At 47.8% G+C, this 23,774-nt stretch overlaps 1 protein-coding gene across 1 annotated transcript; it reads right to left on the bottom strand.

Moving 5' to 3' along the window:
* Nucleotides 1-1,942: 1,942 nt before the first annotated feature.
* LOC142246419 (NXPE family member 4-like) lies at nt 1,943-21,228 on the bottom strand. Its single transcript, XM_075319470.1, has 6 exons — nt 21,207-21,228; nt 19,341-19,464; nt 18,454-19,223; nt 5,281-5,346; nt 4,948-5,162; nt 1,943-2,560 (listed from the first exon to the last, which is right to left on the bottom strand). Exons 2-6 carry the CDS (start codon nt 19,416-19,418, stop codon nt 2,016-2,018), a joined length of 1,674 nt encoding a protein of 557 aa, XP_075175585.1. The 5' UTR covers nt 19,419-19,464; nt 21,207-21,228; the 3' UTR covers nt 1,943-2,015.
* Between the last annotated feature and the right edge of the window lie 2,546 nt (nt 21,229-23,774).

Here is a 23,774-nt window from a genome sequence, read left to right as displayed (position 1 = left end):
CCAAGCAGTAGAGTATTGCCATTACTGTCGCTAAAAAAAACTAAGAAAGACAGCGCCCTCTAGTGTTCAGATATAAAACAAAAGACTATTAAAGCAAGTAAGGCTGGATTAACACTAGAACTACTGGACTCGTGACACCTATATAGGAATACATAGTGCAAAGTAGTCAAAATGACTACCTCAGTAGTTCTAGTGTTAACACATCCATGAATCACATCCGCCATGCTCGAACTAGCCATGTGTCTCCTGACCCAAATTGACAGCCTCATATATACCAACAAATGATTTGGCGATGCGCAGCTGGTCCATGAATCACGGACAATGACACATATGTGTGAATGCATCCTAAGAAAGAATTTAAAGGGGTGATTTAGAAAGGTTTGGAGCACAATAGATGGGTTTCATTAATAACATGTTGATCCTGAGTTCTGTCTGATAACCAGTAGAAAGTCCACAAAATGTAATGTTCTGCTGAGTAGGGAGACGTGGGCATTGACCCAAAGACCTAGGCAGACTAGCAAGAGTTAATCTCTACTGGGCTGCTTATTAGTCTCTTTAATCACATAATGTGGGGTAGCCAGTCACGTTCCCTCCCCTGCTACATATGCTGGCTGGACTATTCCATTAATGCCAGCTATAGCTTACCTATACTGATCTGGTGAGGGGTTGTGATCCAGAGTTACTGGTGGTTGTTGCACATTGTTGCTGTAAACGGTTGGGGTGTTAACCCTTGTTGTCTTTTTGTTGCTGCCTTCCTGCTCTTACTTTTCTCTTTAGACTCTTACTGTTTATAACTGTGAGTTTACCGTGTGTTTGAGTTTTTGTTATCCCCTCTATATCTTAATCAGTGTTTCTATCACACTCCTCTCCCTTCCTTCCCTGGAAGGGGTAACAGATTAGATCTGGTCAGGAAAATAGCCATACATGGGACTCAGGCATCTCCACCATTAGGGGTAACCCTGAGGGTATGTTTTAATCAGTGTTTCTATCATACTCTTGCCCCTTCCTTCCCTGGAGGGGGTAACAGATTAGATCTGGTCAGGAGAATAGCAATACATGGGACTCAGGCATCTCCACCATAAGGGGTAACCCTGAGGTTATGTCTTAATCAGTGTTTCTATCACACTCCTGCCCATTCCTTCCCTAGGAGGATAACAGATTAGATCTGGTCAGGAGAATAGCCATACATGGGATTCAGGCATCTCCACCATTAGGGGTAACCCTGAGGGTATGTCTTAATCAGTGTTTCTATCACACTCCTGCCCCTTCCTTCCCTTGGAGCATAACAGATTAGATCTGCTCAGGAGAATAGTAAGGCATAGGACTCCAGCATCTCCACCATCAGGGGTAATTCAGAGGTCAGGGATAGCCTAGGGTCCCCTAGCGTGAGGGACAGTATAGGAGGGCCCTGTCCCTCTCTATCCTGCAGTCATATCTTGATAAACTTCCTTGGTTAAAGAAAATGTTCTCATTCCCAAAACATCTTTAGCCTTTAGGAGACATCCTAAGGCTCAAGCGTCTTCCTCTGGTCTAAGTGACCTTCCCTGATCCAAGAATCCAACGCTGATCAAAAAATCCTTCCCTGGTCTAGAAGACATTCTCTAGTCTATGTAGTCTTCCCTAATCCAAGAAACCTACTATGGTCCAATCAAGAAGCCTTCCTTGTTCCAATATATCACATAATCATTGATAATCTAAGAAATCTATTCTGTTCATGCGTAGGTCTATTGAGCCTTTACTAGTCTAGGAGACCTCGCCTGATTCAAGTGATCTTACTTAATCATAGAAATCTAGCCTTACCACGTTTAAGGTTTACACTAATCAATCAGTACTGCCTTAATCCAAGAGACCTTCCCTGACCAAGAAGGACTTCTAGTCCAATGTTGTTCCAAGTGATTTCCTAATTGAAGGGAATTATCTTGGTCTATGGGACCTTCTCATCTTCTAAAACACCCTCTTGGTCCAATAAGCTGTCACAATACTAAATAATAATAGTCTTTTCCTAAGTTGCTATATTAACAAGCAAAGGTGAGCGTCAAGCTCATTATGTTTGCGAATGTAAAACCGGGAGGATGCACAGACATCGTAGACGATGCCACCGTCATGTCCCACACATCCACAAAGCCAACATTGATCCCCTGAAACACCTCCTTGAGGACCAGATACTGGGTGTAGCCATGGAAGTCGCCTTGTCTTTCTGGCGGGGTAAAGATGTCTCTTGTATTTTCCGTTTTTATGATGACCTTCGTGTCGGGACTCCTGAGGAAGAGTCGTTCTATAGCTCGGCGGATGTTGACGGCTCTTTGGATGAAAACTCTAAGAGGGAACTGTCTAAAGTGTTGTCCCATCGTGATCACAAGAATAGTGTCCTTGCCCCCGGCTCGCTGGTCGATCTGACGACTGATGTATTGGTCTTCCTTGAAGTAGTAGAAGCCATCGTGTTGCAATGGGAAGCCGTGCCTCTTGTAGGAAACATATATATCCTTCTCCATGTTCATGGCCTCCAGAGTCAATGGCCAACCGGCCCATCCACTATAATGGTATCGGAAATATTTCACTACTAAAGGAAACAAACATAAAACAAATGTATGTAATTCCAATGGTGAAGGACATGAAGGCATAAGAGGCATCATAAAAGGAGGGCTACCCCACAAAGCCCCCTCAAGAGGACCACTAGGTAAGACTGGCTACCTCTCTGATCATGCTTGACCAGTCATTGAACAATACTATGGAATTTTCAGACAACTGGGGATGACATTTGTAGACTAATAGAGCATCTTTTGGGGGGATTTCAGGACCCAGACCCAGTGTCACGGGTGACAGACAGTCATGTAGTTTCTGGCCATAGAAGGTCACAGCATTTGGCTGCACAGAATGCTCCCTGACTTACCATACTTCCTGCTTGGCAGTTTTCAATGCCTGCTCAAAATTACTGTCACATTGGGTACAATGAAGTACCAAGCGAACAGCGAAAGGGAAGGAAAACCCTGTGTCTAGGGAAAGGGGACATGGTGACCACTGACCAAACCTACTGCTGGTCCCTGGGTCCTTCACCACCCCTAGATAGGTTCCACACCTATGCGCTGAGCCGGATATCTGACCCTAGGTATCCCAAGTGCTGGTCTCTGGGGTCCCTCACCACCCTAGATAGGGTCCACTCCTATGCGCCAAGCAGGATACCTGACCCTAGGTATCCCTACTGCTGGGCCCTAAATAGGGAACAAATAAGATGAGCTGTTCGTCAACCCCACTAAACACTATAGACGACAAAAGGAGGACACACAGGGGAAAATGCCTGAACTACTTATCTACAGATCACTCAGGTAGAAGGTCAGCAAAGTCTTCAGCAACGATACCACAGAGGAGTACAAGCCACCTGCTTGCAACCAAGGCTTGAATGAACTGAAAATATCACCAGCTACCAGTCCAATGAAGGAAGGGGGTATTTAACCACCAAGATAATGCTGATGATAAGCAGCTGGGTGGAAGGCGAGCTCCTGCTGGGTCCAAAAGGGGGAGAGATAAATCCAGCAGGAAAGCTACCTATACCAATGAATACTAACAGCAGGAACAATGGAAAGTCAGGGAGCATTCTGCGCCGCCAGCCACTGTGACCTTCTATGGCCCGAAACCAAAGTTCACCTGTGCCACACCTGAAACACCCAGACTATTTGAGAGGGGTTATATTCATGAGGAGACTCCTTTAGCGGGTGTTTTTAATTATACTTTGGGACACATTTATTGAACCTAGATCTAGTTAAAATATTTATCAAAATTTGCCAAATGTAGGTACATAACGTTAAATCAAGCTTTAGATCTATTTTGTGTTTTAGGCATTTTTTGTGGATTTTTCCACAAGTAGATGTCGCTTAAAGGAAAAAAGCACACCCGGCAGAAAGGGGAGTCAGCCCGAAATGTGACAATAACAATATTAAAGTGATTTCCTCTACATAATAATTGGTTAAAATTGCACAGTACTTGTAAAAACAAAACCTTTATTATTAAAAATCCTCTTCGCTCTCAAGAACGGAGACATTTTTAATTCTATAGTTTATTGATCATTGTCAAGGTTATCCAGTGATCTGGACAGCTTGAGAGCAGCACTTGCAAGCTGTATAGAAAAGAGCTTGTAAGCAATGCACTCCTAGGAACCACTTTGTAACGCTCACGGCCGGTGTAGAGGCTGCAAGCAGGATTAGTGGACCCACGGATCACGGGGGGAACCCACCTTACCCCTTAGTGGGAGGAGCTTAACTAAGTGCCCATCGTGAGGCAAACGACAGGTATCACTCCCAGGGCAGAGCCTGGGATTGTGGCAGCTGACCTCCAGGACAGGTGACAGACTCTGGTATAGATGGGTACAGGAAGGTTGACTGAGGGAGGCTGGACATGTGGGTACAGACAGGAATGGTAGGCACAGGAGGGATAGACAAGTATAGGAAGGCAGGTACTGGAGACAGACACAGAGTTAACAGGACAGGAGCTCAGGACCTGACAATTAGCTAGGTAGCAGGCTGACTGACCAACTAACTGAAGGCATTGCGCAGGCACCTCCCCTACTAGGAGGGTGCCTTAAATACATTTCCTGGAGATAGCAAGCCGGCCCTTTAAGAGGAGGGCCAGTGTGTGCGTGCGCATCTTAGGGGCACTCCCAGGAACCCTGTGCAGCACTTACAGGGCCCAGGAGGGGAAGGAGGCAGCAGCACACGTAGATGGCCGGGGAGTGCGGGTGAGGTCGCAACCTGGCCGGGGCGGGGAGTAAGTCGGCTTCTCTGCAGAGACGCAAGCGCTACACACTAATACACTGCAGCAGTAGATGGTTTCCTAGGCAAGTGTTTGCTGCCAAGATCACTGGATTCGACCAACTTTGGTGTCTCCATGCTCCTCCGATGCTACAAAGACAAAGTTGCAGGCGCAACGCAGCAAGCCAAGAGTTTCCATCCTTACTCTTTATTTTCTCGGTGAAGTGCATGATGAACTGACGCAACGTGGAGTCTCCGATGAGAAAGAGCTTCTTCCCCTGCAGACAATCAGTAAAGTTGTCCGCCTTCTTGTAAACCGTCATGTTGCAGTATAGCGGATTCCAGATCTCATCGTAGAAGTATCCGCTCGGGACAGGGGAGCTCATTCCTATTTCACATTTTGGCTTTGAGGCTTTGAGGCTTTTTCTGCGGCTAAAAAAGATCCAAATATTTCCCCCGTCCGTTATTACAATACGGCACCGACCCATCACTCAACGCCGGACGTATAACTGCGTGTAATGCTACATTGTGGTATCACTTACTGCCACATTCCAGCACCGTGACAGGCGAAAATTGTCGTGGGATCAGGACAGCGATATTTGACCTTAAAAACAGGAACAATAAAAAAGTTAATTAGTAACATTTTGTTTAATAAATCCGTAATAACGCGGAGTACTGAAAGAATTCTCCACTTTGTATACATTTTGCTTAGGTCTGCTGACATCCACATTTTTGCTTTTTTGTGGGGCACTTAATATATCCCTTTGTCCGGTAAAAAATACATAATTTAACATTTGTATTTGGGTAAAAACATAAGTCGCATGGGTAGCATTGGTGCCCACATCTGTTAGTGTCAGGATGCCTGGTCTCTTTCACTCCCCTTTTAGATGAGATCTGGTTTGGCACGTTGAGATTTGGAATATTAGTGCTGGGGAACATCCGCATTAGGGACACCTTGACGTGGTTGGATGGCTTTTGTGCTCTTTAATCAAATAACGCTAAATGAGAACCTTACGTTTTTAAGATTTATAGTAATACTAACTGTAGTGCCCGGCATTGCCCGGGATAGTAACTAAGCGTCTTTGTCTTTCTCCCACTCTCTGTTTGTCTGTCTCTGCCTGTCAGTCTCTCTATCTGTCTGTTGTCTCTGTCTCTTTCCCTGTATATCTGTCTATCTCTGTCTGTCTGACTCTTTCCCTTTCTGTGTGCCTCTGTCTGTCTGTCTCTTTCCCTTTCTGTCTGTCTCTGTCTGTCTCTTTCTCTCTCTTTCTCTGTCTTTCTCTTTCCCTGTCTATCTGTCTCTGTCTGTCTGTCTCTTTCCCTGTCTGTCTGTCTCTGTCTGTATGCCTCTTTCCCTTTCTTTCTCTATCTTTCTCTTTCCCTGTCTGTCTCTGTCTGTCTGTCTTTTTCCCTGTCTGTCTCTCACTGTCTGTCTCTCTGTCTGTATGTCTCTTTCCCTTTCTGTCTGTCTCTGTCTGTCTGTCTCTGTCTGTATGTTTCTTTCCCTTTCTGTCTGCCTCTATCTGTTTGTCTCTTTACCTGTCTGTCTCTGTCTCTTTCCCTTTCTGTCTGTCTCTGTATGTCTATTTCCCTTTTTTCCTCTGTCTTTCTCTTTTCCTGTCTTTCTGTCTCTGTCTGTCTGTCTCTTTCCCTGTCTGTCTGTCACTGTCTGTCTGTCTCTTTCCCTTTCTGTCTGTCTCTGTCTGTCTGTCTGTCTGTCTGTCTCTGTCTGTATGTCGCTTTCCCTTTCTGTCTGTCTCTGTCTGTCTGTCTCTGTCTGTATGTCTCTTTTCCCTGTCTGTCTGTCTCTGTTTCTCTGTTTGTCTCTTTCTGTACGTCTCTTTCCCTGTCTGCCTTCTTCTCTGTCTGTCTGTTTCTTTCCCTGTCTGTCTGTCTCTGTCTGTCTCTTTTTCTGTCTGCCTTTCTGTCTGTCTCTCTTTCTCTCTCTCTGTCTGTCTCTTTCCCTATCTACCTTTCTCTGTCTGTCTCTCACTGTCTGTATGTCTCTTTCCCTGTCTTCCTTTTTCTCTGTCTGTCTCTTTCCCTGTCTGTCTGTCTCTTTCCCCGCCTGTCTCTTTCCCTTTTTGTCTCTGTCTGTCTCTCTCTACTATAATCATATTACCTCACACATAAGCTTCTTACACTAAGAATGTCCTTCGTTCCTATAGCAACCAATCACAGCTCCTATTAATGACCTGTAGCTCCCAGCTCCATTCACTTTAATGTAAGCAGGTTTTTTTGGCGAATAACTGTGAAGCACAGGTTTACATTTTCCCTGAAAACATAGTCTATGACATTCCCTGGGTCACATCGGGCGTCTGTGCAAAATTTTGTGATTGTAAATGCGACGGTGCGGATTCCTTTAGCGGACATACACACATACATATACACACACACACACATACACACACACGCACACATACATACATGCATACATACACACGCACATACATACACACTCATACACATATATATACACATACACACTCATACACACATACACACACATACATACATACATACACACAAACATACATACACACTCATACACACACACACACATTTATATACACGTAGACACTCATACACACACATACATACATACACACACACATACATATGTATAGCCCCACAAGTGTTGTGTCGGTGCATTACCTTCAGGGACTCCACGTGGATGGAACAGTCTGGTCACAGGTAGGGAACCTTCTTCTAGGATTGTCGTGACGCCACTCTCAGAATTGCGGTCAGTGGAGACCGCCACTGCAGGTTAGGGATGCCTGGGGCTGATGGTGGGTGCAGTCAGTTGTAATAGCCTCCTGAGAGTGAGGCATGCCCCAGGGCCCCGTGTAGGTGTGTGGAACTACAAGTCGCAGAATGACTCACACGCACAAGCAGAATGTCTTTCAGGGGTTTTACTCACTGATGGTGGCAGGGTGAGTAACCCGGGCGTAGCTGGGATGAACCAGGCTGGAACCAGGTGTCCTTCAGGCTGACTGATGAGGGTGGCTACCGACTCGCCTTCCTTAGCCCTTTGCGTTTTGGGGTAACCCCTGCTTGAAGCCCTGCTGGGGTCGCCCAGGGAAGTTGCTGGTGCCTCTCTCCCCTTCCTTTTGGCCCGTTTGCTTGTAGCCTGGACCAGATCACTCCGGCTGCTTGCCTCCTGTGAGCTATGGGCCCTCGCTTTGCTACGTGGCTGCGGACTCTGTAGTGTTGTCTTGGGGGTGTAAAGTGCCCCCTCATGCAGGTTTGGCAAAGGACAGGTGGATCTATCCCTGCACTGGGACCTGCTACCCGTTTGGGCCTGGTTCTCCCTGACAGTCTCCTTACTCTCCACTCCGTTGCTCTCTCTTTAGTCGTGGGTGGATTTCGGGCAGCACTCCCAGGTGACCGTTCTCCCCCGTCGGTAGTCACTGCGCGTACGTTGTCAGAATTGTGTAGAGCTACAGGGTCTGCTTCTGCTCTCCCTGAACTTCACCACTCAACTGCCTGGCTCACTGTTCCCTCCTCTCCTGTTCTTGCCTACGTCACCTAGCAACCAGGCTCTCTACCACACCCCTTGAGTGGAGATGGAGGCTTCGCCCCCTCCTGGGATCCCCAGGGGTCCTCCCAAAGGTACATGTGTGAGACCTGATCACTATGCGCCTGTGTAGTCACACCTCGGTCAGCCTTCTGGATTACCTGTTTTGTACTGTCCCCAGCATGGGTGCAGTACTCAGTGGTGCCTGACCAGGTCAGGGGCGCCACATTCCCCCTTAGTTATCACCAGCACGTCCTCGGGCTGCAAGACAACATTTTAAAATGCATAAAACAGTAAAACATTTTAAAACCACCAGGTACCATACATCACCACCCTCCACCCACAAGTCCGTTAACCCACCCAAAACCCTCTCAGGAGGCAGGTCACCGGTTTCTTTTGGTAACCAGGTCTGGGCCATCCGTTTCCCCAGACCTTTCCTCCAATCTGCCTCTCCCGTTGGCCGCGCCTTCAGCCACTTCTGGCAGGATGTAGAGGCGGCTTTCATGGTCTGGTGGTTTCAGGGTATACCTGGCCTGGTGGAGCCGCGCCTTCAGCCTCTTCTGGCAGGATGTAGAGGCGGCCTCCACAGTTGGTGCTGACCAGGTACCCTCTTTGTGGTGGAGAGCCAGGCCCCATAAACAGGCGTGCTCCCTGGTTGCAGGCGAGCCAGGCCCCATAAACAGGCGTGCTCCCCGGTGGTGGTACCTCTGGGGTAACTATTTACACTGCGAGAGTTTGTGGCTATAGCCAGTTCATAGCCTTAAGGTTCATTTTTCAAAGTGCAAAAAGAGGTTTCTCACATTAGTTCATGTGGGCACATTTCTTGAACATGTAAACGTTGCAAAACTTGTCAAAACTTGTAACTTCTGTACTTTACTTTACTTTACATGAACTTTGCTCCTTCTTCCTCCTCACCAGGGCTTGGGCCTGTAGGGCTGCGGCACCTGTTGCTTTCTCCATCTCTGTCATCATCTGTAGTGGTCTCATCAATGGGTTCTTTGTCTTTTCTTTCCTCTTCTTCTTTATCTTGTAGTGTTGAGACAGCAGGATTTCTGTAGGGATTTCTGGGACATGGTGTAACATCTAGTGCGTACCATCCGCGTTCTCCTTGGTGCTTTGTGAATTCTACTGAGTCTCCTATCTGTAGGTTTCTTCCTGGATGTCCTCTAGGTAAATGTGCTCTTACATCCCTTCTGTTCACAAAGATGCCCTCCTTTACACCAGGTGCTACTATAAAGCCATATCCAGACTTTAGACTGAAGTCTTTTACAACTCCTCGACAAAGTGGGCCTCTGACCTGGGATTTGGCCCTTCTCAAGAACCGTTTTTCCTCTAAGTCTCTGGCCGTGACCTCGTCCTTCTTCTCGGGAGATTGCTGTGCAGGTGGATCCCTTGTCCTGCTGCGGCGCCGTGTCCTGCGGGCTGGGTCCTGCCTGGCTGCTATCTCACCGCTTGCAGGCTCCCAGGTGATGTATCTGGACAGATCTTCCTCAGCGGAGGATGTCGGGCCCTCTTCATCCCAGCGGGAGTACGGCAGCATCTCTGGCTCTTGGACGGGTGCTGCATCCACTGCTGATGGCTCTGGGGTCAGCTTCTCAGCTTCCTGGCCTCCCCTCCCCCTTAGTTCTTCTGGGCACTCCTCTTGTGGCAGCGCTAGGGATGGATTTTCATCAGCAGGCCAGGGCGGGGAACCCTTTGGCATGAATGTTGCAGGAGTCTTCCTGTGAGTATGCGGAGGGAGCAGATACCGGTCCACCATCTCCTTTGGGAAGTGGGCCTCTAGATCAGCCTTCAGCTTCCAGTATTCGGGGTCCTCCCCCAGCAGGGACTTCCCAGCAGGGACTTCCTTGGGCTGAGGAGCGGTGTCTGCTCTGGCCTTGCAGGCCGGGGTAGATAGCTGTATAGTCTTGTCTTGGCGGGCCGAGCCTGGCATGGCGGTGGCCTGGATCAGCGTCGCAGTTGCAGCCGGTTCTTGGCGGGCCGGGCAGCGCATCGCCGCAGCGGCCTGGATCAGCGTCGCTGTTGCGGCCGGTTCTTGGCGGGCTGAGCTGGGCGTCGCCGCAGCGACCTGGGTCAGCGTCGCTGTTGCGGCCGGTTCTTGGCGGGCCGGGCTGGGCGTCGCTGCAGCGATCTGGGCTTGGCGGGCCGCACCTGGCGTGGCTGCGGCCTGGTTCAGCACCTCACTTGCGGCGCGGACGAGCGTCGCTGCTGCGGTGGGGTCTTGGCGGGCCGGGCCTAGCATGGCGGCGGCCTGGGTCAGCGTCACACCTGCGGCGTGGAGGAGGGTCGCGGTGGCAGCCGGATCTTTGCGGGTCGGGCAGGGCATCGCTGCGGCGGCCTGGGCTTGGCGGGCCGCACCTGGCGTGGCTGCGGCCTGGTTCAGCGTCGCCGCGCCGGGCATCTCTCCAGGGACCGCGGGCATGGCAGCAGGGGTCGGGGCACTCGCGCTGACAGGGGCAACACAGGACTCACCCATCGGTAACATCATCGGGGTCTGAGTCGTCGCCGCTCGGTCTGGCACACGTCGTGCGGTTCCCTTCTCATAGGCCTGAACCGCTGCAGCCATCTCCAGAAGCTCCGTGCGTCCCTCGCTGATCTGCCATACGACCCTGGCCTCCAGTTGGTCGCAAAACTGGGCAAGTTCCCGATACCACCAGGCAGCGGAGCCTGGCTCTGGGTCTCTGCGTTCAGACGCCATCTCCTCTGCGTCTCCTTCTTCTAGTAGCAGGCTTCTGGCTCCCTTTCTTTCCCGACGTTTCTGAACGCCTCCGCTCTCCTCACTTGCGAGACCAGAACTCTGCAGGGGATCTCTGGGTAGCCACACCTCTTCGTGGGCGGTAACTTCTCCCAGCGCGGGCTGCTGTTGTTTTTCAGCGCGCTTTTCATGGTGGCAATATGGCGGCGCTTCCAATTTTTCAAGCGGACCGCCCAGGCACATGGTCACCTGTCTGAACAGGTCTAGCCCTTATCCTGTTCGTGACGCCAGACTCCACGTGGATGGAACAGTCTGGTCACAGGTAGGGAACCTTCTTCTAGGATTGTCGTGACGCCACTCTCAGAATTGCGGTCAGTGGAGACCGCCACTGCAGGTTAGGGATGCCTGGGGCTGATGGTGGGTGCAGTCAGTTGTAATAGCCTCCTGAGAGTGAGGCATGCCCCAGGGCCCCGTGTAGGTGTGTGGAACTACAAGTCGCAGAATGACTCACACGCACAAGCAGAATGTCTTTCAGGGGTTTTACTCACTGATGGTGGCAGGGTGAGTAACCCGGGCGTAGCTGGGATGAACCAGGCTGGAACCAGGTGTCCTTCAGGCTGACTGATGAGGGTGGCTACCGACTCGCCTTCCTTAGCCCTTTGCGTTTTGGGGTAACCCCTGCTTGAAGCCCTGCTGGGGTCGCCCAGGGAAGTTGCTGGTGCCTCTCTCCCCTTTCTTTTGGCCCGTTTGCTTGTAGCCTGGACCAGATCACTCCGGCTGCTTGCCTCCTGTGAGCTATGGGCCCTCGCTTTGCTACGTGGCTGCGGACTCTGTAGTGTTGTCTTGGGGGTGTAAAGTGCCCCCTCATGCAGGTTTGGCAAAGGACAGGTGGATCTATCCCTGCACTGGGACCTGCTACCCGTTTGGGCCTGGTTCTCCCTGACAGTCTCCTTACTCTCCACTCCGTTGCTCTCTCTTTAGTCGTGGGTGGATTTCGGGCAGCACTCCCAGGTGACCGTTCTCCCCCGTCGGTAGTCACTGCGCGTACGTTGTCAGAATTGTGTAGAGCTACAGGGTCTGCTTCTGCTCTCCCTGAACTTCACCACTCAACTGCCTGGCTCACTGTTCCCTCCTCTCCTGTTCTTGCCTACGTCACCTAGCAACCAGGCTCTCTACCACACCCCTTGAGTGGAGATGGAGGCTTCGCCCCCTCCTGGGATCCCCAGGGGTCCTCCCAAAGGTACATGTGTGAGACCTGATCACTATGCGCCTGTGTAGTCACACCTCGGTCAGCCTTCTGGATTACCTGTTTTGTACTGTCCCCAGCATGGGTGCAGTACTCAGTGGTGCCTGACCAGGTCAGGGGCGCCACATTCCCCCTTAGTTATCACCAGCACGTCCTCGGGCTGCAAGACAACATTTTAAAATGCATAAAACAGTAAAACATTTTAAAACCACCAGGTACCATACATCACCACCCTCCACCCACAAGTCCGTTAACCCACCCAAAACCCTCTCAGGAGGCAGGTCACCGGTTTCTTTTGGTAACTAGGTCTGGGCCATCCGTTTCCCCAGACCTTTCCTCCAATCTGCCTCTCCCGTTGGCCGCGCCTTCAGCCACTTCTGGCAGGATGTAGAGGCGGCTTTCATGGTCTGGTGGTTTCAGGGTATACCTGGCCTGGTGGAGCCGCGCCTTCAGCCTCTTCTGGCAGGATGTAGAGGCGGCCTCCACAGTTGGTGCTGACCAGGTACCCTCTTTGTGGTGGAGAGCCAGGCCCCATAAACAGGCGTGCTCCCTGGTTGCAGGCGAGCCAGGCCCCATAAACAGGCGTGCTCCCCGGTGGTGGTACCTCTGGGGTAACTATTTACACTGCGAGAGTTTGTGGCTATAGCCAGTTCATAGCCTTAAGGTTCATTTTTCAAAGTGCAAAAAGAGGTTTCTCACATTAGTTCATGTGGGCACATTTCTTGAACATGTAAACGTTGCAAAACTTGTCAAAACTTGTAACTTCTGTACTTTACTTTACTTTACATGAACTTTGCTCCTTCTTCCTCCTCACCAGGGCTTGGGCCTGTAGGGCTGCGGCACCTGTTGCTTTCTCCATCTCTGTCATCATCTGTAGTGGTCTCATCAATGGGTTCTTTGTCTTTTCTTTCCTCTTCTTCTTTATCTTGTAGTGTTGAGACAGCAGGATTTCTGTAGGGATTTCTGGGACATGGTGTAACATCTAGTGCGTACCATCCGCGTTCTCCTTGGTGCTTTGTGAATTCTACTGAGTCTCCTATCTGTAGGTTTCTTCCTGGATGTCCTCTAGGTAAATGTGCTCTTACATCCCTTCTGTTCACAAAGATGCCCTCCTTTACACCAGGTGCTACTATAAAGCCATATCCAGACTTTAGACTGAAGTCTTTTACAACTCCTCGACAAAGTGGGCCTCTGACCTGGGATTTGGCCCTTCTCAAGAACCGTTTTTCCTCTAAGTCTCTGGCCGTGACCTCGTCCTTCTTCTCGGGAGATTGCTGTGCAGGTGGATCCCTTGTCCTGCTGCGGCGCCGTGTCCTGCGGGCTGGGTCCTGCCTGGCTGCTATCTCACCGCTTGCAGGCTCCCAGGTGATGTATCTGGACAGATCTTCCTCAGCGGAGGATGTCGGGCCCTCTTCATCCCAGCGGGAGTACGGCAGCATCTCTGGCTCTTGGACGGGTGCTGCATCCACTGCTGATGGCTCTGGGGTCAGCTTCTCAGCTTCCTGGCCTCCCCTCCCCCTTAGTTCTTCTGGGCACTCCTCTTGTGGCAGCGCTAGGGATGGATTTTCATCAGCAGGCCAGGGCGGGGGACCCTTTGGCATGAATGTTGCAGGAGTCTTCCTGTGAGTATGCGGAGGGAGCAGATACCGGTCCACCATCTCCTTTGGGAAGTGGGCCTCTAGATCAGCCTTCAGCTTCCAGTATTCGGGGTCCTCCCCCAGCAGGGACTTCCCAGCAGGGACTTCCTTGGGCTGAGGAGCGGTGTCTGCTCTGGCCTTGCAGGCCGGGGTAGATAGCTGTATAGTCTTGTCTTGGCGGGCCGAGCCTGGCATGGCGGCGGCCTGGATCAGCGTCGCAGTTGCAGCCGGTTCTTGGCGGGCCGGGCAGCGCATCGCCGCAGCGGCCTGGATCAGCGTCGCTGTTGCGGCCGGTTCTTGGCGGGCTGAGCTGGGCGTCGCCGCAGCGACCTGGGTCAGCGTCGCTGTTGCGGCCGGTTCTTGGCGGGCCGGGCTGGGCGTCGCTGCAGCGATCTGGGCTTGGCGGGCCGCACCTGGCGTGGCTGCGGCCTGGTTCAGCACCTCACTTGCGGCGCGGACGAGCGTCGCTGCTGCGGTGGGGTCTTGGCGGGCCGGGCCTAGCATGGCGGCGGCCTGGGTCAGCGTCACACCTGCGGCGTGGAGGAGGGTCGCGGTGGCAGCCGGATCTTTGCGGGTCGGGCAGGGCATCGCTGCGGCGGCCTGGGCTTGGCGGGCCGCACCTGGCGTGGCTGCGGCCTGGTTCAGCGTCGCCGCGCCGGGCATCTCTCCAGGGACCGCGGGCATGGCAGCAGGGGTCGGGGCACTCGCGCTGACAGGGGCAACACAGGACTCACCCATCGGTAACATCATCGGGGTCTGAGTCGTCGCCGCTCGGTCTGGCACACGTCGTGCGGTTCCCTTCTCATAGGCCTGAACCGCTGCAGCCATCTCCAGAAGCTCCGTGCGTCCCTCGCTGATCTGCCATACGACCCTGGCCTCCAGTTGGTCGCAAAACTGGGCAAGTTCCCGATACCACCAGGCAGCGGAGCCTGGCTCTGGGTCTCTGCGTTCAGACGCCATCTCCTCTGCGTCTCCTTCTTCTAGTAGCAGGCTTCTGGCTCCCTTTCTTTCCCGACGTTTCTGAACGCCTCCGCTCTCCTCACTTGCGAGACCAGAACTCTGCAGGGGATCTCTGGGTAGCCACACCTCTTCGTGGGCGGTAACTTCTCCCAGCGTGGGCTGCTATTGTTTTTCAGCGCGCTTTTCATGGTGGCAATATGGCGGCGCTTCCAATTTTTCAAGCGGACCGCCCAGGCACATGGTCACCTGTCTGAACAGGTCTAGCCCTTATCCTGTTCGTGACGCCAGACTCCACGTGGATGGAACAGTCTGGTCACAGGTAGGGAACCTTCTTCTAGGATTGTCGTGACGCCACTCTCAGAATTGCGGTCAGTGGAGACCGCCACTGCAGGTTAGGGATGCCTGGGGCTGATGGTGGGTGCAGTCAGTTGTAATAGCCTCCTGAGAGTGAGGCATGCCCCAGGGCCCCGTGTAGGTGTGTGGAACTACAAGTCGCAGAATGACTCACACGCACAAGCAGAATGTCTTTCAGGGGTTTTACTCACTGATGGTGGCAGGGTGAGTAACCCGGGCGTAGCTGGGATGAACCAGGCTGGAACCAGGTGTCCTACAGGCTGACTGATGAGGGTGGCTACCGACTCGCCTTCCTTAGCCCTTTGCGTTTTGGGGTAACCCCTGCTTGAAGCCCTGCTGGGGTCGCCCAGGGAAGTTGCTGGTGCCTCTCTCCCCTTCCTTTTGGCCCGTTTGCTTGTAGCTTGGACCAGGTCACTCCGGCTGCTTGCCTCCTGTGAGCTATGGGCCCTCGCTTTGCTACGTGGCTGCGGACTCTGTAGTGTTGTCTTGGGGGTGTAAAGTGCCCCCTCATGCAGGTTTGGCAAAGGACAGGTGGATCTATCCCTGCACTGGGACCTGCTACCCGTTTGGGCCTGGTTCTCCCTGACAGTCTCCTTACTCTCCACTCCGTTGCTCTCTCTTTAGTCGTGGGTGGATTTCGGGCAGCACTACCAGGTGACCGTTCTCCCCCGTCGGTAGTCACTGCGCGTACGTTGTCAGAATTGTGTAGAGCTACAGGGTCTGCTTCTGCTCTCCCTGAACTTCACCACTCAACTGCCTGGCTCACTGTTCCCTCCTCTCCTGTTCTTGCCTACGTCACCTAGCAACCAGGCTCTCTACCACACCCCTTGAGTGGAGATGGAGGCTTCGCCCCCTCCTGGGATCCCCAGGGGTCCTCTCAAAGGTAAATGTGCGAGACCTGATCACTATGCGCCTGTGTAGTCACACCTCGGTCAGCCTTCTGGATTACCTGTTTTGTACTGTCCCCAGCATGGGTGCAGTACTCAGTGGTGCCTGACCAGGTCAGGGGCGCCACACATACACACTCATACACACACACATATATATATAGACATACACACTCATACACACACACACATTTATATACACGTACACACTCATACACACACATACATACATGCACACACACATACATACACACTCATACACACACACATATATATATATACACATACACACTCATACACACATACACACATTCAGCTTTATATATTAGATTAGAATTTAACACAATCTGCTGCACTTTTTTATCCTTAAAAAAAACATCTTTGCTTTGATAACATTGCATTCTTTGAATGTCACGGATGTGTCACACTTGACAGTCAGTCCTGTGGTGCCCAGCTATAGAAGGTCGCAGCGTTTGGCTACACAAACTGCTCCTTAGCATTCTCTGCTTCAGATTAAGCCTTTTCCCTTTAGGACCTGTAACACCCATGACATCATCCTTGCATGCTCCTGCTCCCCTCCCCCGGCGAGGACACCAGCGTTCTCACCTGTTTGGCCTTCCTGCTGTGGGAGTTCCATCCCTGTCTCATTCTGCGGTCTCCTGGAGCGTCTGTGCACCTTGCAGAGCTCCAGTCTCTGTCTGTAGCGCGCGCCCACAGCCATGCCCCTTTTCTTAAAGGGTCAGCGCCCTCCTAACCTGGAAATGCTCCCAGGTCAGCTGGGAAGCTGTCCGTACTTAAGGCACCCTAGCCCTATGCTATGAGTTTAGTCATTGCGAGTTGTCAGGTCCACTATGCTAGATATACTGCTTACCCCTGTCTGCATTGCAGAGTGCTAGTTCCCACTACCTGCTGCTGCAAGCCCCTACATCGGCTGCCTACCACAATACCTGTTGCCACAAAGTATCGTCACCAGCTGCTGCCATCTATCCATCCACCCGTCCATCCACCCATCCATCCATCCATCCCAGACAGAACCTCTACACCAGCTGCTGCTGCAACTCTGTATCAGAGACTCTTGCTCCCATACCCCTGGGGCCAGCCGACACAACACCTGTCTTCCTGAGTGGCACCCAGATCCTACCTGCAGCGTAACACCTCCACTATCAGGAGCTCTGGAGAAAATCAGGTTCGGGTCTGTAGTCAAGCCCCTCTGGGTTTTCTGTGTGTTGCGGCCCAGTGGGTCTACTAAAATCCATGCTCACCTAGCGAGTTAAAGACCTATATAGGCCTTGGATGCAAGCAGTCAGCTTGTATCCATCTGTAGAAGCATTGGTGTATGTTGATGTTCTTCTCCCTGACTCTTCCTGGAGATAAGTTATTTATGTTCTTTCCTCTGTATGTGCTGCCCATATCTTCTATAGAGCTTAGTGGGGTTGACTAAGTGCTCATCCCATCTGTTTCCTACCTAGGGCCCAGTTCTAGGGTCAAGCAGGGTCAGGTATTCTGCTTGGCGAATAAAAATAATCTGATAGTGCAATAAATTAATGAATAGCTATATGAATGGGAATGAACTAATTAATGAAAACCATAAATTAACATATAATTAACATATATAAGTTATGTTCTTTCCCCTGTGTGTGCTCCCTGTGTCTTCTTTAGAGCTTAGTGGGGTTGACTAAGTGCTCATCCCATCCGTTCCCTACCTAGGGCCCAGTTCAGGGTCATCCAGGGTCAGGTATCCTACTTGGCAAATAGGTGTAGATCCTATCTCAGGTGGTCAGGGGAACCAGGGGCCAGCGGTAGGTTTGGTCAAGAGTCACCATCTCCCCCTTCCATAGGCACAGGGTTTCCCTTCCCTGTCGTCGTACACATGATACTTCCCCGTACCTAGTGTGACAATGAAAGATGGATGCAAGTGTATTGTCCCAAGTTTACATCTGTTTTTTTAAGGTTTTGGAGGTTTTTTTTTAGTCAAATGATCTCCTGTCTCTAAGTATGTCCATAACTCATAAGAATGGAGCAGGTCATATTTTGATGATATAGAAAAGTCACAGTTGTTCGTAGGTGTCACACGCTACGATATATCTAACAATGCCGGATGTGCGTCACGGAATCCGTGACCCCGACAACATATCACCCGATATATCGTACCGTGTGACGCCGGCCTTAGTTCCCTCATTCTAAAACTCCAAATTTGGGGCTTTTTGGAAGGGGCCTTGATTTTTTGGGCTCCTCACCATTTAGCCCCCAAATCCCTAAAATCTTGGAGAGATCAGGAGACACAGTCCAGTCATGTTTGGATTCAGTGGAGGTTCTAAGATGAGGACCTTCACCATCATCACCATCTGGACTTGTCTCTATGACATTGACGGAATTAACAAGAAGGTTCACTTTTTCAAATAATGAAAATTGTACCTCTGAAATATTTGCTTTTCCACCGGGGTAAGATATGAAACCTGGATGTCGGTGCCACTCATATCCTTCAGACTTTCACAAGTGAAGTTGGGAGCTTTGTAGCAATGGAAGACTTCCTCGTATAGAGGGTCCTTGTATTCGCAGATCTCCTTCCCATCTTCCTTGGAGAGTCTGAAGCCACATTTGGTTACGGCTTCTTTACCAGACTTTTCATATCTCCCCTGGAAACCAATAAATCCTTGACTGGAATGTCTTGACCTCCAGAGAGCGGCCACTCCTTCACTCGGGTGGAACAACAGAATTGTGACTTTGGCTTTGCCAGCCCAGTATAATGGAAAGTGAACGTGGTAGGAACCATTTTTGAAGTCCTCCACAGTTCCTGAGACAGAAGCTCCAAGATTTAAAGAATATAGTCTTGGTCTTAAGAAGTCTCCTCCATACGTCTTTCTTTTGCCCAAGTGATCGAACATATCGACCCGCACCACAAAGTCATCTCCCACACAGTACGTCTCCCGGGGGTTGGCAATGGAAATCTTACTGTTCGTTCCATTTGTGGTCTGGTTAAAGTCTGTAAATGACACTTTGGGGATGAGGTTCTCCATCTTTTCAAATATGGCATCTACTTCTAATTGGAGCTTGGTTTTTGGTGGAGGACTTGATTCGCTTATTTGTCCTTGGTGCTTAGTTTTTGGTGGAGTGGTCGACTCTTTCATCAAAGGCTGGTTGGTGGTGGGTACAAAGCAGGTCTGGAGTAAATTTCTCAAATAATCCTGAAAATGTATAATATTCTCATCACTCTCAAGAATACAATTGGATTTTATGACTTGTGAAGTTACTATAGAAAGACGAATGAGTCACAAAGTTGTAGGAGTGTAGGATCGTCTCACCTGCAAATTCATCTGGTACCAACCAAAGCTTACAAGGAATATAGCAAGGAGGAGTACTAGGATAAATGGTTTGCGCATGGTGGTAGGTTCAACTTGAGGTCACCCTCGAAATCTGGATCAAATCCTGTTGGAGATCCAAAAATACATGGTAAAACGTCAAAAACATTGTAGGATCTTAATAATCATTCATGGAATAGGACATAAGGACAAATTTGAGCATCTCCAATCTGAAGGATGTTTGTTAAATGATTGAATGAACATGTCATGGTTCTGCTGTGCAGAGCATTTTCCATTTTAAAATGCTCTGCTATGTGTCTTGTGCACTTTCTTACAGGTTGTCTTTCAGCACTGGGGTCCACGCTGGTTTTGGGAGGTGCCTTCACAGATGCGCCTCATTCCTGGTGATTGCTCTGTTTCTTTTCTAGGTTTGCTCTGTCTGAACTTCGCCAGTCATACTTCCTGTTTGCTGTGTGTGTTCATGGCTCCAGACTGGTGTAAGTGTTCTGATCTTGGCTTCTGACTTCGGACCTCTTCCAGACCACATCTCTGTCTACTCCCTAAACCTTATACGTTACCTCGGCTTCTGACCTCGGACCTCTTCCTGACCACATCTCTGTCTGCTCCCTGAACCTTATACATTACCGTCTGGCCTCTAATCTTGGACCTCTTCCTGACAACGTTTCTCTCTGTTCCCTGAACCTTATACTTTACCTCCCGGCTTCTGACCTCGGAGTGCTTCCTCATCACGTTTCTGTCTGCTCCCTGAACCTTATATATGTTACCTCCCGGCTTTTGACCTCGGACCTCTTGCTGACCACATCTCTGTCTGCTCTCTGAACCTTATCCATTACCTCCTGGCCTCTAACCTCAGACCTCTTCCTGACCACATTTCTGTCTGTTCCCTGAACCTTATACTTTACCTCCGGCCTTCTGACCTCGGAGTGCTTCCTCATCACGCTTCTGTCTGCTCCCTGAACCTTATGTGTTACCTCCCGGCTTTTGACCTCGGACCTCTTCTTGACCCCATCTCTGTCTGCTCCCTGAACCTTGTACTTTACCTCCTGGCCTCTAACCTCAGACCTCTTCCTGACCACGTTTCTGTCTGTTCCCTGAACCTTATACTTTACCTCCTGGCTTCTCACTTTGGACCTCTTCCTGACCACATCTCTGTCTGCTCCCTGAACCTTATGTGTTACCTCCCGGCTTCTGACCTCGGACCTCTTCTTGACCCCATCTCTGTCTGCTCCCTGAACCTTGTACTTTACCTCCTGGCCTCTAACCTCAGACCTCTTCCTGACCACATTTCTGTCTGTTCCCTGAACCTTATACTTTACCTCCGGCCTTCTGACCTCGGAGTGCTTCCTCATCACGCTTCTGTCTGCTCCCTGAACCTTATGTGTTACCTCCCGGCTTCTGACCTCGGACCTCTTCTTGACCCCATCTCTGTCTGCTCCCTGAACCTTGTACTTTACCTCCTGGCCTCTAACCTCAGACCTCTTCCTGACCACGTTTCTGTCTGTTCCCTGAACCTTATACTTTACCTCCTGGCTTCTGACTTTGGACCTCTTCCTGACCACATCTCTGTCTGCTCCCTGAATCTTATACATTATCTTCTGGTTTATGATCCCAGCTTGCCTGACTATCCTTCCATTTATACTGCTCATAGTGTCTAGCATCACAGAAAAATGACAGAATTCCCCAAGGAACATCTCCAATCTAATCAGCTGAGAATCGTAACTTTTTCCCTCTCCTAACTTCGTATCAAATAGGGTTAAAATAGAATTTGATGCTAATTCAACAAAAGGCAAAAAAACACCAAAGAAAGAAAGACAATGGATTAATGAGAGTACATGGTCAAGATCTTACCTTTCTGATGCTTTTCGTTGTCACCACCTCCGTTTTGTTTTATGCAGCAGGTTATCCAGAATAAATAAATGAGAATTATAGAATGAATGAACAAACGAACTATGGAATAGATAATGATTGGCAGTAACACAATAATGGTGCGGTCTGTATTGCCCGCAATATATTTTTTTTTGCAGTGCATCAAGTGGAGAACATCTGGAACCTGATCTGGTTTGTTATAGGCAATGAATGAGAAAGAATGAATGAAGGAAAGAACATATTAATAAATAGGAAGAAATAGTGAATGAACAAATGAATGAAAACAATAAATGAACATATAAAGGAATACATGACGGTAAAAATAATTCGATGATTCAATAAATTAATGAATGGCTATATTAATGGGAATGAATGAACTAAAGAAAACAATAAATTAACATATAAAGGAATACATGAATGTAAAAAAATCTGATGATTCAATAAACTAATCAATGGCTATATGAATGGTAATGAATTAATTAATGAATGAAGGAGAGAGCATATTGATAAATAGGAAAAAATAGTGCATATGTGAATGAATGAATGAAAACAAGAAAATAACATATAAAGAAATACATGAATGTAAAAATAATCCTATGATTAAATAATTTAATCAATGGCTATGTGAATGGGCATGAATGAATGAACAAATATTAAAACTAATATTTATTATGTTACATGTGGGATTCCAAAACACAAAAGAAATGTGAACTAGAAAGAAATGGAAATTGAATGAATGAATGAATGAATGAAGGAGAGAGTATATTGATAAATAGGAAGAAATAGTGACTATATAAATAGTAATGAATAAATGAATGAATGAACTAATGAATGAAAACAATAAATGAACATATAAAGAAATACATGAATGTAAAAATAATCTGATGATTCAATAAATTAATGAATGGCTATATGAATGGGAATGAGTGAATGAATGAATGAATGAATGAATGAACAAATATAAATGTATTATTTTACTTGTGAGATTCCAAAACAAAAAAGAAATGTGAACTAGAAAGACATGGAAATTGAATGAATGAATGAATGAATGAGAGAATATATTGATAAATAGCAAGAAATAGTGAATATATAAATGGTAATGAATGAATGAACTAATGAATGAAAACAATAAATTATTATTATTATTATTATTATTATTATTATTATTATTAGTATTATTATTATTATTATTATTATTATTATTATTATTATTATTATTATTATTATTATTATTATTATTTTACATGTGAGATTCCAAAACACAAAAGAAATGTAAACTAGAAAGACATGGAAATTGAATGAATGAATGAATGAATGAATGAATGAAGGAGAGAGTATATTGATAAATAGGAAGAAATAGTGAATAAATATATAAATTGTAATGAATGAATGAACTAATGAATGAAAACAATACATTATTATTATTATTATTATTATTATTTTACATGTGAGATTCCAAAACACAAAAGAAATGTTAACTATAAAGACATGGAAATTGAATGAATGAATGAATGAATGAATGAATGAAGGAAGGAGAGAGTATATTGATAAATAGGAAGAAATAGTGAATAAATATAAAAATGGTAATGAATGAATGAACTAATGAATGAAAACAATAAATTATTATTATTAATTATTATTATTATTTTACATGTGAGATTCCAAAACACAAAAGAAATGTGAACTAGAAAGACATGGAAATTGAATGAATGAATGAATGAATGAAGGAGAGAGTATATTGATAAATAGGAAGAAATAGTGAATAAATATATAAATTGTAATGAATGAATGAACTAATGAATGAAAACAATACATTATTATTATTATTATTATTATTTTACATGTGAGATTCCAAAACACAAAAGAAATGTTAACTATAAAGACATGGAAATTGAATGAATGAATGAATGAATGAATGAAGGAAGGAAGGAGAGAGTATATTGATAAATAGGAAGAAATAGTGAATAAATATAAAAATGGTAATGAATGAATGAACTAATGAATGAAAACAATAAATTATTATTATTAATTATTATTTTACATGTGAGATTCCAAAACACAAAAGAAATGTGAACTAGAAAGACATGGAAATTGAATGAATGAATGAATGAATGAATGAGTTAAAATAAATTAAAACACAATATATTTTTAAATGAATGGGTAGATAAATGGGAATGAATGATTACATTAATTAAGCAATTAATTTAAAAAATGTATAAATGTTATATGTGTGATTCCAGAACACGGAGGGGATATGAACGATAATGATCAATATTAGGAGCTTCGAGGAAACCGATAAAATCGATTATCACTGATGAATCTGATTTATCTCAAACACTGGAAATGTGCTACATCGCCTATAATAGATGAAGGATTCATGTATTTATTAGTCCTGCTGGAAGGGGGGCACCTAAGGACCCCAATATTTAGTAGAGCGGGTGATCCCAAATCTTAGACTTTTGCTCATTACAAATGCGTCTCGTAAGAAAAGAGACTTCAAGACTCCAGAGTCCACCAGATATTGGGTTACAGGGAGGAGACGTCAGTGAT

This window comes from Anomaloglossus baeobatrachus, chromosome 7 (assembly GCF_048569485.1).
Source record: "Anomaloglossus baeobatrachus isolate aAnoBae1 chromosome 7, aAnoBae1.hap1, whole genome shotgun sequence".
Lineage (NCBI taxonomy): Eukaryota > Metazoa > Chordata > Amphibia > Anura > Aromobatidae > Anomaloglossus > Anomaloglossus baeobatrachus.
This window is presented reverse-complemented; position numbering and strand designations above follow the sequence as displayed.